The sequence below is a fragment of the Dendropsophus ebraccatus genome, chromosome 7 (genome assembly GCF_027789765.1).
Source record: "Dendropsophus ebraccatus isolate aDenEbr1 chromosome 7, aDenEbr1.pat, whole genome shotgun sequence".
In the NCBI taxonomy this organism is placed as follows: Eukaryota; Metazoa; Chordata; class Amphibia; order Anura; family Hylidae; genus Dendropsophus; species Dendropsophus ebraccatus.
This window is the reverse complement of record NC_091460.1, coordinates 47,263,198-47,280,342: the sequence shown is the minus strand read 5'-3', so window position 1 is coordinate 47,280,342 and position 17,145 is coordinate 47,263,198. Positions and strand designations below refer to the sequence as shown.

Here is a 17,145-nt window from a genome sequence, read left to right as displayed (position 1 = left end):
TAGGAATTGGGAGTGCAGGGATGAGTTGTGTAGCAGAGGATCCAGCAACACCTCTCAGTAGCTGAATAAGCTGCAAGTAATGATGTCAAAGCACAGAGCTAGTGGTGGTCCACCCCAGCCTCTCAAGGAGACTCACTCCTAACACAATCACACAGTGGGAAGCATGAGATGCGGAGCTATTCCACATTTTCCCATTCAGTCAGGCTGGTCCTTTCCAGAGGCAGGAAAAAAGGCTGCGTCCTCTCTCCTCGTCCATGAATGCCGCTCTCCATTCCAACCCCATCAGCTGTAAAGTTTGAAACAGGAATGATTTGTCAATTCCAAGGATGATATCGGCAGAGTGGGAGTCGGAGGGACTACAGACGGTGGGGATTGTAATGATTATCTGTGCGTCTCTCAAGCTTCTACATTTATTGGGACTTATAGATTTCTCAGAAGGTAAAGTCATCATATCCACGTCTTGCTTTATATTTTGTCTTTTCGCAAGTTTTACTATATTGCCGTGACTGATAGAAAAATCTCTTTAATTTGTTAAGGCGGCATGTGTCCTGGAGTGCTATACCAAGGAAAAATAATTGCTAATGTTACTTGTATTGCTCATTGCTACATGTATTGCATTGCATTGTATATGTCTTGTAAGTTGATTATTATACAAACTGCAAAGTCCTTGGTCCTATTCCTATAACTTATACGTGCAAAGTTACGTGTTTACAGATGTAGCAGAGATGAATTAATCACTAATCTGTTCTTGTAGGTTCAATTTTCACCACAATAACTCAGCTCTGCTACATCTGGCTACATTTAAGTCAATGTAGTTGAGCTGAGTTTGTACTTTGGTACTACAGAGCAAGCTACTTACTGATCTTAACACAATGCAGTCCCGAAAAGCTAAACTATATATCCCACTGTACAATGTCTGTTTAGATGTAGAAGAGCTGAGTTTGTCATGCAACATAAAAAGTCTGATACTGAGTTCCTGACACCATTATACCACAATAGGTGCTAAACCCAGTTTAAAGCTCAGTTTATTGACAACATCAGCCCTGCTACATCTGTAGGTATATACTGTAAGTACATGTAAATAGGTTTTCCACGTTGCACCTCTGTTATAACAGGAAAAACTACTAGATACATTGTAATGCACAGGAGGAAAACTCCTTTGTGCAGCATCCAGCATACAGTACGTCTTGTAATTTTGAAGATAACTTCACTGAGATCTCACTGCTTGATAAAGAGCCTTCTTATTACTTTCTCCAGAAATAGAACAGTCACAGTAGCGGTCGCCCCACCGTAGAACTTCATAGCAGCTGTCACCTTGCATTAAGATGGACCAGATTAATATTTTAATTGAACATCCTTAATCCTATGCTGTTTGTCAATGTTTACCTGCAAGAAGTAAATATTATGACTCCTAGTAAAGTATCAATGGGAGAACAGTCTTTGTTGTGTAAATAAAGGATAAATATTTTAACATATTTCCATGTAATAAACTGACAGGTTAGTTTATACAGGAGCTTACTGCATGCAGTCAGGAAACTTTACAGCTATATTAAATAAGTGGATCTATATTCATCCACAATGTTCTTTAGACACAGCAATAGGCTATGTTCATACATTAGTTTTTCCATCAGTTTTTTGGTCAGTCGTTTTTCAACCAAAATTAGAAGCGGAACTGACAGGGCAAATATAATGGAAAGATTTGCATGGCGCCTGTTTTTTCAAACCACTGCTGGTTTTGGTTATAAAAAAGACTGACTAAAAGACTAATCAAAATACTGTGTGAACATAGCTATAGGGTGTAACTCTTTAACAAACTTATAAACGTGATTCTGCTCCTGTGCACCTGATTTTGCTGCTATGTTTCCAGTGATCAGCCCTGATTCACCCAATAACATTCCCAGTTGGATCTGCTGGGGATCCATGTTATGTCTGCATGTTTGACATTCATAAATATCTGTGGTTTTGTCATTCAGCATTATCAAATACAGTTCAACAAAGCTATACACTGTCTTTTTATTGCCCACCACCTCAATAGTGATCAAAGCCACTGCCTTCTCCACCCACCCCACTTCTTGCATCCTGGTCAGCAGTGAGCACAGAGAGGACTCCTATGTGAGAACAATATCTGGGACCCCAGCCTGGCATAGAATACCCCTCCCTTTCTAACAATCCAGTAGGACTTGTGAGCTATGACATAAATCCCTTGCTAGATAGTAGGAAGCTGTTTTGTAACTTATTTACTAGTCACACGTTGCACATATGTTCAGACCAACTCTTTATGCTGATATTCTCATCTGGATTATACTGACCAATATTGCTTAGTACATAACTCATGGAGATGTGGGAATCATCATTGTAACCCTCAGGATTAACTTTCTTAAAAGAGTTGTTGCCCTTTTAAAATCCTTTTGTGAATAGATCCCCAGAAATAAAAGGGATTGTACAACCATTAATACCGATGCCTTATTTCCAGTGTCTTCCATAGAAAATGAATGGAGCAGCACTAAGCATGTGTGACCACTACTCAGTTCCAAAGGGACACATAGGATCCCTTCATTAAGATCACAGGGGGTCAAAGCAAGTCCTCCCATGATCATGCACCTATGACCTATCCTGCATTAGTGGATAAGTGTTAAAGGTCATCACTTTCATGCTGCCTGAAGCACCAGTTATTGGGATTGTCCATGGTAGCTTCTCCCCACTATTCTCTAACAGGAAGACGTCTATCAATCAAGGCTGAAATGGGAGGCAGAAGCCACCGGGGACATATTTAGTTTAGTCATTGAACTAAAGCTGTTATTGTTGTCTATTCATGAAGTTTTATATGGATATTACATAGCTTGTAACAGCAGAGCCCAAAGCCTTGCAACCAGGCTGAACATCACCTGTATGCTACCACCAGTGTTCACTCATTCATTCATTCATGCAAACTGGTGGGAAAAATGCATAGCAATGGAGCTAGAACTTATAGCACTGATAACTTATAGGTATTCGTGTTGTTTCTTGTAAGGAGCTGTACACAGCAAGAAAAGCCAGAGCTCTGACATAACATCATACTGTAATATTGTACTGTATCTGTAAAAGTGCAATATTCAGGTGTCAAGACTCCATTGAAGTCAGGGATAGAAAGATGAAAAGTTTTCCTCCATTGTTCTGTGTATGTAAAGAAGAAGAAAGGTTACAAGAGTCAAACACAGCCTACTACACAGCCTCCCCTATATACCACCTCCAGAGACCCCAGTTATAGCCTGCTACATGCTGTCATTCCTCTATATACCACCTCCAGTGATCCCAGTTACAGCCTACTACACAGCCTCCCCTATATACCACCTCCAGTGACCCCAGTTACAGCCTGCTATATGCTGTCATTCCTCTATATACCACCTCCAGTGACCCCAGTTACAGCCTACTACACAGCCTCCCCTATATACCACCTCCAGTGACCCCAGTTACAGGCTGCTACATGCTGTCATTCCCCTATATACCACCTCCAGTGACCCCAGTTACAGCCTGCTACACAGCCTCCCCTATATACCACCTCCAGAGACCCCAGTTACAGCCTGCTACATGCTGTCATTCCTCTATATACCACCTCCAGTGACCCCAGTTACAGCCTGCTACATGCTGTCATTCCTCTATATACCACCTCCAGTGACCCCAGTTACAGCCTGCTACATGCTGTCATTCCTCTATATACCACCTCCAGTGACCCCAGTTACAGCCTGCTACATGCTGTCATTCCTCTATATACCACCTGCAGTGACCCCAGTTACAGCCTGCTACATGCTGTCATTCCCCTATATACCACCTGCAGTGACCCCAGTTACAGCCTGCTACATGCTGTCATTCCCCTATATACCACCTGCAGTGACCCCCAGTTACAGCCTGCTACATGCTGTCATTCCTCTATATACCACCTCCAGTGACCCCCAGTTACAGCCTGCTACATGCTGTCATTCCTCTATATACCACCTCCAGTGACCCCAGTTACAGACTGCTACATGCTGTCATTCCTCTATATACCACCTCCAGTGACCCCAGTTACAGGCTGCTACATGCTGTCATTCCTCTATATACCACCTCCAGTGACCCCAGTTACAGCCTGCTACATGCTGTCATTCCTCTATATACCACCTCCAGTGACCCCAGTTACAGGCTGCTACATGCTGTCATTCCTCTATATACCACCTCCAGTGACCCCAGTTACAGGCTGCTACATGCTGTTATTCCTTTATATACCACCTCCAGTGACCCCAGTTACAGCCTACTACATGCTGTCATTCCTCTATATACCACCTGCAGTGACCCCCAGTTAAAGCCTGCTACATGCTGTCATTCCTCTATATACCACCTCCAGTGACCCCAGTTACAGCCTGCTACATGCTGTCATTCCTCTATATACCACCTGCAGTGACCCCAGTTACAGACTGCTACATGCTGTCATTCTTCCATATACCACCTCCAGTGACCCCAGTTACAACCTGCTACATGCTGTCATTCCCCTATATACCACATGCAGTGACCCCAGTTACAACCTGCTACATGCTGTCATTCCCCTATACAGTATACCACCTCCAGTGACCCCCAGTTACAACCTGCTACATGCTGTTATTCCTCTATATACCACCTGCAGTGACCCCAGTTACAGCCTGCTACATGCTGTCATTCCTCTATATACCACCTCCAGTGACCCCCAGTTACAGTCTGCTACATGCTGTTATTCCTTTATATACCACCTCCAGTGACCCCAGTTACAGCCTGCTACATGCTGTCATTCCTCTATATACCACCTCCAGTGACCCCCAGTTACAGCCTGCTACATGCTGTCATTCCTCTATATACCACCTCCAGTGACCCCAGTTACAGCCTGCTACATGCTGTCATTCCTCTATATACCACCTCCAGTGACCCCAGTTACAGCCTGCTACATGCTGTCATTCCTCTATATACCACCTCCAGTGACCCCCAGTTACAGACTGCTACATGCTGTCATTCCTCTATATACCACCTCCAGTGACCCCCAGTTACAGCCTGCTACATGCTGTCATTCCTCTATATACCACCTCCAGTGACCCCCAGTTACAGCCTACTACATGCTGTCATTCCTCTATATACCACCTCCAGTGACCCCAGTTACAGCCTGCTACATGCTGTCATTCCCCTATATACCACCTGCAGTGACCCCAGTTACAGGCTGCTACATGCTGTCATTCCTCTATATACCACCTGCAGTGACCCCAGTTACAGGCTGCTACATGCTGTCATTCCCCTATATACCACCTCCAGTGACCCCAGTTACAGCCTGCTACATGCTGTCATTCCTCTATATACCACCTCCAGTGACCCCCAGTTACAGCCTACTACATGCTGTCATTCCCCTATATACCACCTCCAGTGACCCCCAGTTACAGCCTGCTACATGCTGTCATTCCTCTATATACCACCTGCAGTGACCCCAGTTACAGGCTGCTACATGCTGTCATTCCTCTATATACCACCTGCAGTGACCCCAGTTACAGCCTGCTACATGCTGTCATTCCTCTATATACCACCTGCAGTGACCCCAGTTACAGGCTGCTACATGCTGTCATTCCTCTATATACCACCTGCAGTGACCCCAGTTACAGCCTGCTACATGCTGTCATTCCTCTATATACCACCTGCAGTGACCCCAGTTACAGGCTGCTACATGCTGTCATTCCTCTATATACCACCTGCAGTGACCCCAGTTACAGCCTGCTACATGCTGTCATTCCTCTATATACCACCTCCAGTGACCCCCAGTTACAGCCTGCTACATGCTGTCATTCCTCTATATACCACCTCCAGTGACCCCAGTTGATCAGGTTGTCTGGAAAACATGGATACAGCCAATGACTATATCCATGATTTCCACATAGCCTTAAGGCTTTATCCAAGTTCAGCAGCCACCGCTAATCAAATGCCGAAAGTTCGGGTTCGGATCGACTCGAGCATGCTCCAGGTTCGCTCATCTCTAGTCAGAAACTATTGGTCAAAGCAGTCCAAAATCAGGAGGCGGGGAGAATCGACAGGAAGTCAAGCCCAAAGTCCTAGAAACCAGGAAATATGTAACCAGGATACAAAACGCTAGCTTTGTGACTCTCAGGAACGAGGCTCTATCACAGTCAATGGAGCATAATGGGGCTAATAGTTCTATAAAGGCCGGAGTCCCAGCCCCAGGACATGATTCTGGCTGAAACTCCAGCCCCTAGTACATAATGGAGCTGACTCCGCCGGTAAGCATGTACTAAAAAGAAATCAGCTGTGCTGGCCGGGGGCAGAGGAGTCCCAGCCGTGGCTCTCCTGCTCCCTAGTCCTGTTTGTGTCCCCGTACTCTATGATTGATAATATATTTTGAAATCTGTAGTCATTCTGTATGTTTTCTCTTTTTATTATGTTTTATGGAATATGATTTTATTTTTGAGAGATTCAATAACAATTTATAGTGATTGATTTAAATTGTGTTATAGTCTAACTTTATTGTAGGAATGGAATTACAAAAAGTTTAACTAAAACTCTTTCCAAAGACCCTGCTTGAGTGGCACATACACTAATTTTGATGATTTTTTTTTTTTATTCATATATTTGCTTCTGAATGTAAAGTGCTTGCTGGCATAAATTTTAGGTGTCTAACTTCAGAAAAAATATGGGTATAAGGTCTAAAACATATCATTTAGATATTTAGATTTGACATGCTTGCTTTAAAAGTGTTAAAATTATGTCAACCCCCCCCCCCCCCCCCTATGGTCACATGTAGTACATGGCCTGGGCTTTAAACATGTGACATAGTTAATGTGGGTGGGTTTAAAACTCCTTTAGGGTACAAACCCACTTGACGTATTTGCTGCGTGAATCAGTCTTAAAAATAAGCAAGCAAAACGCAGGTTGGCTTTATACAATTGTTCTGTGTTAAAATACGCAATTGCGTATTTTTGAAGCATGAAGCTACATGAGTTTTTCGCACAGGTTGTTAACTGATGCTTTGCTAACAACAAGCTTCATGCTTCAAAAATACGCAATTGCGTATTTTAACGCAGAACAATTGTATAAAGCCAACCTGCGTTTTGCCTGCTTATTTTTAAGACTGATTCATGCAGCAAATACGTCAAGTGGGTTTGTACCCTTACTCTAACAGGAGCAGATTGTGTGTCCAGTAGAGATAAGCGGCACTCAAGCATACTTGAATTTGATCATCCGGCATTATAATACTGATGGCTTGCAGTCTGCATATCATTAAATAGGAAAAGTCTATATACTGTATATTACAAGTGAATTTAGCAAACTGTATATATCTTATTAGACAAAAGCCTCCTTCTTATTATTCTTGTTATTTATAAGGCTGCTTTCCTTTACCATAATTTTGTAGGTGAGGTCTCCAGAACTGGACACAGTATTCCAGATGTGGTCTCCCTAGAGCTATATACAGCAGGATCCCAATCTCCATCTTCCTACTGGTTATACCTCTAGCTATACAGCCCAGCATACAATTAGGTTTCACTACTGCCTGGTTGCACAGGCTGTCAGAAATCACCATCCCTAAATCCTTCTCCTCTAAAGTCTTTGTCAACATATACATTAGGGACTACGGTGGTAGGTATAATACTGGAACTTTTGTGAGCACTGCGGGCCACTATGAATATGTCACCTTTTGGGCGGGACGTGCGTTGTGTGACAGAACGGGATCAGCTGTACACATGTGTGGTGAAGACTTGTCCCGTATGTGATCAGGAATTGCTGTCAATCGATTTTAAACCATAAGTTCATTTGCATGGTCAGTGCCCAGTCTGTGTATGAGTACTTCTTGTATAATAAATGTTGAGCATAAAGGCAATGCCCCTAGATATTGGGATGTTCACAAGAGAAAAGACCAGAATCCTTCAGCTCTCTAAAAATTCATATATTTTATTGTAACAAATCCTTAAAATGGTCATTTTAAGGATTTGTTACAATAAAATATGTGATTTTCAAGAGAGCTGAAGGAATTTGGTCTTTTCTCTTGTGAATACAAGACCATGTGAGTGATTTCCTTTGTTTGGTCTCTTTTTTTTTTTAATAGAGAAAAGACCAAATATCAGCATGGAGGGAAGGGAGACACCTAGTGGCCATAAGTATAATGTTGATTAGGACAATATAAATTACAGAACTGCTTGCTATCACAAGCTCAGTTGATTTCTTTAACAAAAAAAAAAACAGTGCCTCTTTAACATTCGAGTTTAAACATTGTTTAAATCGCTAAAAAATATTTTTTCGTATTTTGGACCAAGCACGAACCACGATTTTCCATTCACACTAGATTATTCTCCATTGATTAATGATGTGTCAATATGTCCTTCATAATGAAAGATTATTCTACCTGATAAGTAGTATTATCAAAGTCTAACAAAGATAAGAATACCCCTGACCGCTATTTATACACAGCTTCACACCAGTCATGTATTATTAAAGAGCACAGGCTGTGTTAGTTTATCACTATGCATGGCAATTGTTGGAGCATGTTATTGTTTCCTGGCACATTTAGATATACACCCCTGGGCTTTCAGGTGCTATTGTTTTGAAGCATGCAACCATTTCCTTCATTACACTCTATAGCATTTAGAGTAATGCCCTGTTGAATACAACATCTATTATGAGAATCATCTTTATGAGCGTGAATGATCAGATAATAGGTCTAGGAAGCTGCTGGGACTCAGATCTCCTTTAGCTGTCCTATAAGCCGATCAGTACACGCACATACAAGGTGTTTACCCAGTCTGTGTCTGCCACAACAATAAAACAATGGGTGATGTGAGTATATGAGAACAGAAGCGGGCACTCACTGGTACAATATGTCTTCAGGCTGGTTTATTGGAGGTAACTTCAAAACATGCAGGGAGGGGGGGGTGGAGCAAACACATCCTCACAGGTAGCCTACAATTGTTTCTCGCGGAGACGCGCTTCTTCTGGTCTAGACGCAAGAAACAATTGTAGTCTACATGTGAGGATGTGTTTGCTCCACACCCCCCTCCCTGCATGTTTTAAAGTTACTTCCAATAAACCAGCCTGAAGACATATCGTACCGGTGAGTGCCCGCTTCTGTTCTTCTCATATACTCACATTATATCTCTTATCAAGCGGAGCACCACTGTCTAGCATTGTCTCACCGGGGTTGTAAAGCCAGTTGATTCTATCCTGGACCCAGGTGTCAGAGATTGCATGGGTGGTGCAATCCGCGTCTCCCTGTATAGGAAACAATGGGTGAATTGCGTTCTGTTGCTCAAATTGCAAGGGAAAATGGTTTCTAGGCTGCTGTTATGGTTGATCATCCCTAAATGCCAATAGAACATGTTTTAGGAATTGTTGCATATAAAGTTACCTAATATGCAAACTTATGTGTGCAAGCTAAGCAGGTAAGACAACGGTATATAAAATACGGACATGGGGGGACATTTATTAAGTCCGGCGTTTTTTACGTCGGACTTATAAATGTCCCCGCATCTCCGGCGCTGCGGGGATTTATGTAGAGGCGGACTGTCTATATAAATCCCGTGCGCTCTGGTGCGCACCGCCGAAAACCTACGCCAGCTGAGGACTGGAGTAGGTTTTCGGCGTATCTTTTTGCGGAACAGATGGTGAATCGCGCGCACTCCGAGTCCACGCCCTCCGTTCCGCCCCCTTCACAACGCCTCCCCACCCCCCGGCGTAGCCGGCGGAAAGTGCTGATTTGCAAATATTTTATTCGCAAATCGGCCATTTGCGAATAAGATATTGCGCTAATCGGCAATTTCCGCCAAAACCCCCCGGAACGCCAGATGATACATGTCCCCCATGGAGAGAAAGGAGCTGCTGCACCTCACACCTATGGCTGACACTAATGCCTCTCGCCTATAGAAGCATAAGTGTCAGCCATAGGTGTGAGGTGCAGCAGCTCCTTTTTCTCTCCATGTCCATATAACAATATATAGAGATTTGACCCATTGAAATTTGTTAGATCATGGTCTGCTTCCACGCAGCACTTGTTGATAGCAGGGCCAGGTTTAGACTAAGTGTGACCCTGGGCAAAATTAAAAGTGTGATTATTAAAACATAGACACATACTGTCTTCTACCCTATTTCTACCCCTCCCTGGCCTGAAGCAGTACTGTCTTCATTCCTACCCTTCTCCCATTAGCAGCATTGCTGTCCCTTTCTGGCTCTTCCCTGACCAATGCAGCTACACTCTACCTCCTCTCATCTGTCCTCTCCCACATTAGCCATTTTACCCACTCATTCTTCCCAAACATTCTTCCCAGACTGTTAGGACAGAAGATGCTGGAGATGGAATGGAAAGTATAAGGAGTTATTTCCTTATCTGTAGCTCCCCTGTGGTCTCCAGAATGATTTTCTATTGCTACCGTGGTACAGAATGTGTAAACTCATGTCTTACGACCATAATATCATTGGATGTCCTTTACCCCATTCTAATCATGGGAATTGCACTGATATTGTAGAACGGCCATTAACTGTGTGTAACCATTAAGATCCCGTTTTATACCAACACCCGGCACAGACAAGGACTCTATACAGTACCTGTAAGTTTGATAAGTGTTGGCCTAAAGAATGGCAGGGTTGGAAGGTTATAGTTATAGGTTATTGCAGATTTAAACTGTACCATATCTGAGGATATCACTTATCAGGTCAAAACTTGGATACAGTGGATTCCTGGGGCCACTTATAAGGATGCAGGCTCTGGGTGACTGTCCAGTGTCCTGCTGCTTCATGATGATTCTAAATGATGCTCCACCTACCAGAACAATATTTTGGATGTATTTGACACCAGTATTAGCATGTAGAAGAGCAATCATTGACCCATAGAAGTACCCCAGTACCCTTGGCCTTTTTTGTGTGCATAACTAGTGATAAAAGTATTCAAGTTTTACTAAATACTAATATCAATGATAACTCAATTATACGAGTAAAACACACTTTTCAGTTAAATCAACTAAATATTGTATATTAATATGCAAAAGAAGAGCCCGTGGAGCCTCAATCAAGAGTCTATAAACACAGGACTAGCCAAAGGGTGGCTCCTGTAGGGAAACCACCAAAACCACCATATAAAGTTGCCCTATAAGTCATTGAATTGACAAGGGAAAAACCAAGGCCAGGTATCCATCCACAGACAGCTGTTTTGGGGTGTTTCCCCTCATCAGTGTGGAGCAGGAGTGTGGCTAGGTGGGAGCAATGTCTAGTAAAGCCATAAGAGCGATAGAAAGTGAAAAAATAAGTGGTGGTTCCGGCACTCCAAAAAGGTAAAATCCAATACTTTATTTCATAGAAGTCATAAAATAGTGCTGCAGGATAACACCGACGCGTTTCGCGCGCATGCGCGCTTAGTCTTGGTATGATGCATGCTACGTGTAACACATGTTTAAAAGCAAAGCAGCCTATCGTAACAAGGCAATTCAACCTGGGATACAGGTGTGAGAGCAACTTAGCATAATTGTAATGTGAGACTAATGTGGGCATGAGAGAGATGCAGGCGAAGGGAGCCAGACAAAATGTGCGGTAAATGCCGCATAATGAGAAAAGAAAAGTCTGAATAGGGATGAAACCAGGAATGTAAAGTTGGATAAAAGGACTAAGGAAGAAGGAAAAAAGAAGAAGAATTATACACTCATTCTTCTGCTTTTCGTTTTTCTTCTTCTTTTTTCCTTCTTCCTTAGTCCTTTTATCCAACTTTACATTCCTGGTTTCATCCCTATTCAGACTTTTCTTTTCTCATTATGCGGCATTTACCGCACATTTTGTCTGGCTCCCTTCGCCTGCATCTCTCTCACGCCCACATTGGTCTCACATTACAATTATGCTAAGTTGCTCTCACACCTGTATCCCAGGTTGAATTGCCTTGTTACGATAGGCTGCTTTGCTTTTAAACATGTGTTACACGTAGCATGCATCATACCAAGACTAAGCGCGCATGCGCACGAAACGCGTCGGTGTTATCCTGCAGCACTATTTTATGACTTCTATGAAATAAAGTATTGGATTTTACCTTTTTGGAGTGCCGGAACCACCACTTATTTTTTCACTTTCCATGTATTTTGCGACTGGCTATCGCTGGAACCGTGCACCCTCCTGCAATAGACTGTGACCGACATGCAATTACTGAGGTGAGCTGACTGCCCTTCATTTTTTCTTGTATAAGAGCGATAGATTGCTGATCTCAGGGAGACCAGCCAAACGATAACACTGCCGGCTGCCAGCCAAAGTGCTCAATGCAGTGAAATCCTAGGTGCATTGCTCCCTGGAAAACATGAATATGCAAAAGAAAAGCCCGTGGAGCCTCATTTAAGAGTCTCAAAACACAGGAGTAGCCAGTTGGCCCTCCCTTGTGTATATCTGGTCATCCATTTCCATGTAAAGAGAACCCCTGAGCCCTCTAGACATGTCTGTTTCAGTGAGGACTTGTATTCCTTTTAATATACCAATTTTGGGGCAATTGTGTCATTCCTGCCTTATTTCTTCTAGAAATGTAGGAATCAATTGACAACTGAAAACACCATTCCCATTCTATATAGGGACACGCCATATGGGACATTCACAAGAAATACAGCAAGGAAATTTTTGGGGGTCACAGCCAATTGTAGGTCTCTACACGACCTAGTTTAGTTACCTTGAGGGTACAAACCCACACACCGTATACGCAGCCAATACGCAGCAAATACGCAGCAAATACGCAGCAAATACGCAGCAGTTTGATGGTGAAGATTTAATGCTGAGTTCAGTTATTTAGATCTAATCTGCTGCGTTTTTGTTGCGTATTTGTTGCGTTTTTGCTGCGTATTCGCTGCGTATCGCAGCAGTAAATACGCTGTGTATACGGTGTGTGGGTTTATACCCTAACTCTTATAAAGTATGATCCATGCAAAGCAACACAGCAACTTTTGATTGTATTAACCCTGACACCTCCTGCCTGCATCCTCCTTACTCCACCAGGTTACTTCAAAGAATGAAGTGTTGCTTGTGTTAGCTTATTCCAGTCCTTTTAGGCCCCTGTCACATTACATTTTACTCCTATATCTAGCTTTTGCATTGTCAAATGAAGGCTAAAAGCTTCTATCTGGCCAGTAATGTCAGAATACTGCTAGAAATGAAATGAATAAATTATTTCTTTATTTAGTGCCAACATATTCCACAGCACTCTAAAAAGCTTGCCATCGCTCAATGTCCCTACAGAAGTTCACTATGTGAGTCCTTAAAGGGAATCTGTCACTAGATTTATGTTGACTTAAATAAAGGCAGGGTACACTAGTGACAGAATTGCTGAACAGATTGGTGTATTACATATATCATTCAGTTCAGCCGTTCTTCCAACACCCCTCCCCCACCCTTCAGCTGCTGATTGACAGTTAACTGCCTAAACAATGCATGGATAAATAACTGCCAATCAGCAGCTGGTGGGTGGAGTTTTCTGCTTCGAATGAATATCCAGGAATACTTGGCTCATGCACATAATTGAGAGGACTACTTATTGTCCATGGTATTCTCTAAATCAGCTGCACAGAACAATGTAAGTCAAACAACATTCAGTACAGCTTCTGTGTCACTAGTTTATGCTACCCTGAGATAGGACAACATAAACTTATTGACAGTCTCTTTAAAGTAAAATCTGTCAGCACCTGGGCCCTACCTGACCAGGTGCTGACAGTGAGCTGTAGCTGGCAGTCCCCTAGTAAGCATGGTGCCTCTTGGTAATTTTCCGTGCAGTGGATTATGTACAATCTCAGGTCTCCTTCTGTAATGAAGAGACAAAGAGAAGTTGTTTGTGCCACACTCTGGCACATCTCTCCACTGCTTCCTCCACCTTCTTCTTCATGAATGACCAATGCTGCCCTGCCTCCTGCTCGCCAAACTGTCAGCTAGTGTCTTTGATTGCAGATCAGTCCTCTGTGGGCAGTTTTTGTCTTAAAGAAACTCAGATATAGTTGAATCTTTCACCCCAAATGTGTAGGGGCTAACACCTGTCTAGTGACCTGCCAGCAGTTTGGTCTCTGGTTCAAATCCCCTGATGGACATGAAAGAGAGGTCTTTGTTTTTTTTCCCCTCAATATTGTATAATTGTTAAGGCTATGTTCACACACAGTATTTTTGCTCAGTATTTTTGTCAGTATTTTGCAACCAAAACCAGGAGTTGATTGAAAACACAGAAAGGCTATGTTGAAATTGAGTATATGGCAGCCTTTTAATGGCAAGTAGATACTGTTATTTTAAAACGATATTTGCCATTAAATGACGACCATCCTCTAAATTTCAACAGTGTTTCTATAGCCTTTCTATAATTTTAAACCATTCCTGGTTGGAAAATACTGACCATAATACTGAGTAAAAAATACTGTGTGTGAACATAGCCTTAAAAATTATACAATAATGAGAAAAAAATAAGGACCTCTATTTCATTTTCATCAAGGGATTTGAACCAGAGAATGAACTGCTGGCAGGTCTGTAGACAGGTGGGTTACCCCTAGACCACAGCTCCAACACATTTAGGTTGAGAGATTCAACTATATTTGAGTGAGTCTTTCAGACATAAACTGCCTACAGAGGAATGATCTGCAATCAGAGACACTGACTGACAGCTGAGCAAGCAAGAGGTTTATTCATGAAGGAGAGGGAGAAGGAAGGAGTGGAAAGGTGTGCCAGGTGTGCAAACTTTTCAGATATTAATTTCCAGGAGGACTAACACAATGCAGAGTGTGAATAAAATATATTCCATCATTATTTTATTGTATTTATTCCTTTTTGCTACCATAACATATTGAGACGATGCCATCACTTTTACTTCAGTCCTACAATGTACAACTTAGCTCTTCTACATTCACCGGCGCACTTTACCCCCACTAGACTCAGTCTAGTGTACAGTTTTCTTTACCCGAGCCTGAAGGCAAGTGGCTCGAAATTCCCAGAAGTTCCATCTCCATCACATAGATTGGGAATAACCTAATTAGGTGAGCAGGACTCTCAGCAATACACATGGGGCTAATATAATTAACCTGATCTTCATGGATCATTGTCTAATATAGGAAGCTGCATGATATATATCATAGGTTTATTAACAGGGCCACATAGGGTTTGTTTCCTGAGCAACCACCTATTGGTGCGGAGGCATACCTTACTGCCAATCATTCCTGAATCCCCGGGTAGTAAACCTGTCACAGATGGTCAGTATATTGTCATTGTGTTAAGCTAGCTATAGATGGAAAAAATTGTAATTTTCATGTTCTTTGGGAAGTGGGCTTATACCACAGTGGTAATCAATATCCCCACTGAAAATTTCTTTCATTTGGAGGCGTATATATATTCCTAAGCAGAGGTGTAGATGGGATTTCCAGTACGTGGGGCAAAAGTTTTGCTTGGCGACCTAAACCCAAAGGGGTTGCAATGTGCCAAGTGGGTGAAAATAAAGCAAATCATGTTTCTCTCACATGGCTCATATAGAGAAGTGAGGACCTTAACACCTTAAGGTAAGGCCTCACAAAGCATCTCCAAATTGCTGAGTTTCCCAAGCTGCTGCTTGGTGCAGTGGCCGCCTACAAGCTAACCCTTCAGCGCCTTTAACGTACAGTCCGATGTGAAGGACATCACTCGCCTTCTTTAGTCTCCCCCAACATATAGTCCTATAGTGGCTTGCAAAAGTATTCACTCCATATTTGGCATTTTTGGTGTTTTGCTATAGTACCTCCCAACCAGGATTTAAAATGGATTTTCGAGGGTTTCTGCCCTTTTATCTAAAGAATAGCAAAAAAAACTACAGTGTACAGAACTATTTGCCCACCTAAAGTCAGTCCATTGTAGAGACATCTTTATGTGGCAAATGCAGGTGGAAGTGGCTTTGCATAAGTCTCTATGAGCTTGCCACATCTTGCCCCCTGTGATTTTTGCCCACTCCACACAACTCCTCTAGCTCTCAATTCTCAATTCCAATTCTCAGTTGGATTAAGGTCTGGGCTTTGACTAGGCCATTCCAATACATTTACATCTTTCCGTGTAAATGGCGTTAAGGGAGGCCTTTTGGTTGGAGCTTCCCACTCCCAAGCTACGTCAACGTTTTCCGGCCCTTCCTGCTCCCGCCTCTTCTTCCCCCAGGTATTGGCCCTATAGCAAGCCTTCAGCTAAAAAGTCACACTGCCAACATGGCTTCTGTTACAACCCCCCCCCATAAAAGCAGTCCTGGACTTGTCAAACAATGGACAACTATGCACAATGGACCCCTTTAACTTACTCTGGGGTTTACTGGGTTCCATTGTGGTGTCCATTGTTTAAATGGGAAGAACGGAGCAGGCATCACATCTGGTCTTGGTGAGTAAATGTCATTTTCTTCACTCTGCTACACTGCAGGTCTCTCAGGAGAACAATGTGGCCACATAATTGCCCTGACCTGTCAGGTGCCAGTGCCAATTTGTGAAGACCTGACAGATTATCTTTAAATGTTCTAAAATCCAAACTCCTTCAACTACAACTGAAAGTCGAGGGAAAGTTCTGATTGACCATAGCAATAAAACATTTACTTCAACATTAGCCAAAGAAAAGAAGGAAAAGTTTCACTGACCATCGTTATCTTCCTTAATCTTTATTAGTTTTACATAACAAAAAAGAATGTGAACAGTGCGGACATACAGCAGAGCAGACGCTAAAAAAAGCGGAGTCTCTGCCCTGCTGTAATTCCGCACTGATCACGTTCTTTTTTGTTATGTGGAACTAATAAGGATTAAGGGAGATAACGATGGTGAGTGTAACATTTCCTTCTTCTGTTTGGTTCATGGTTTACTTTACTATATTCTACTAGTTAGCACCACCATATGTCTGGCCTTGCTTAAAACCTGGGATCCTTCACCAATATGAACTGTGACCTGTAGTGCCGCTGGTTCCTTTATCACATTTGCATTTACTCCAACATTAGTTTTACATATTGTCCTTAGGCACTACACTACTAGTGACCCCGAGCCTTCCATTTCCTGAATCTATACAGTACATTTATTTTCCAGGAATTAAAAGTGTAACCTATGGTGTAAAATAAACATAACTTTTTAAAAGAAAATGTAATTTTTAAAAATAATGTTATAATTAGTGGCAGAGGTAAGGGGTGAAATGTGCCCTCTGCTGCCGCTA

General features: G+C 42.5%; 1 protein-coding gene across 3 annotated transcripts in view; it reads left to right on the top strand.

The window, feature by feature from the left end:
* Positions 1 to 17,145, top strand: part of KCNIP4 (potassium voltage-gated channel interacting protein 4) — a 405,696-nt gene that overhangs the window by 227,887 nt on the left and 160,664 nt on the right. Inside the window, exon 1 of one of the 3 annotated variants that reach the window (XM_069976473.1) lies at positions 158 to 438. The exons of the other annotated variants lie outside the window; for them this stretch is intronic. Within the exon in view, the coding sequence (XP_069832574.1) occupies positions 327 to 438 (112 nt within the window). The 5' untranslated portion in view covers positions 158 to 326. Of the gene's footprint in view, positions 1 to 157; positions 439 to 17,145 lie in introns of those variants that run through there. 3 annotated transcript variants of the gene reach the window in all.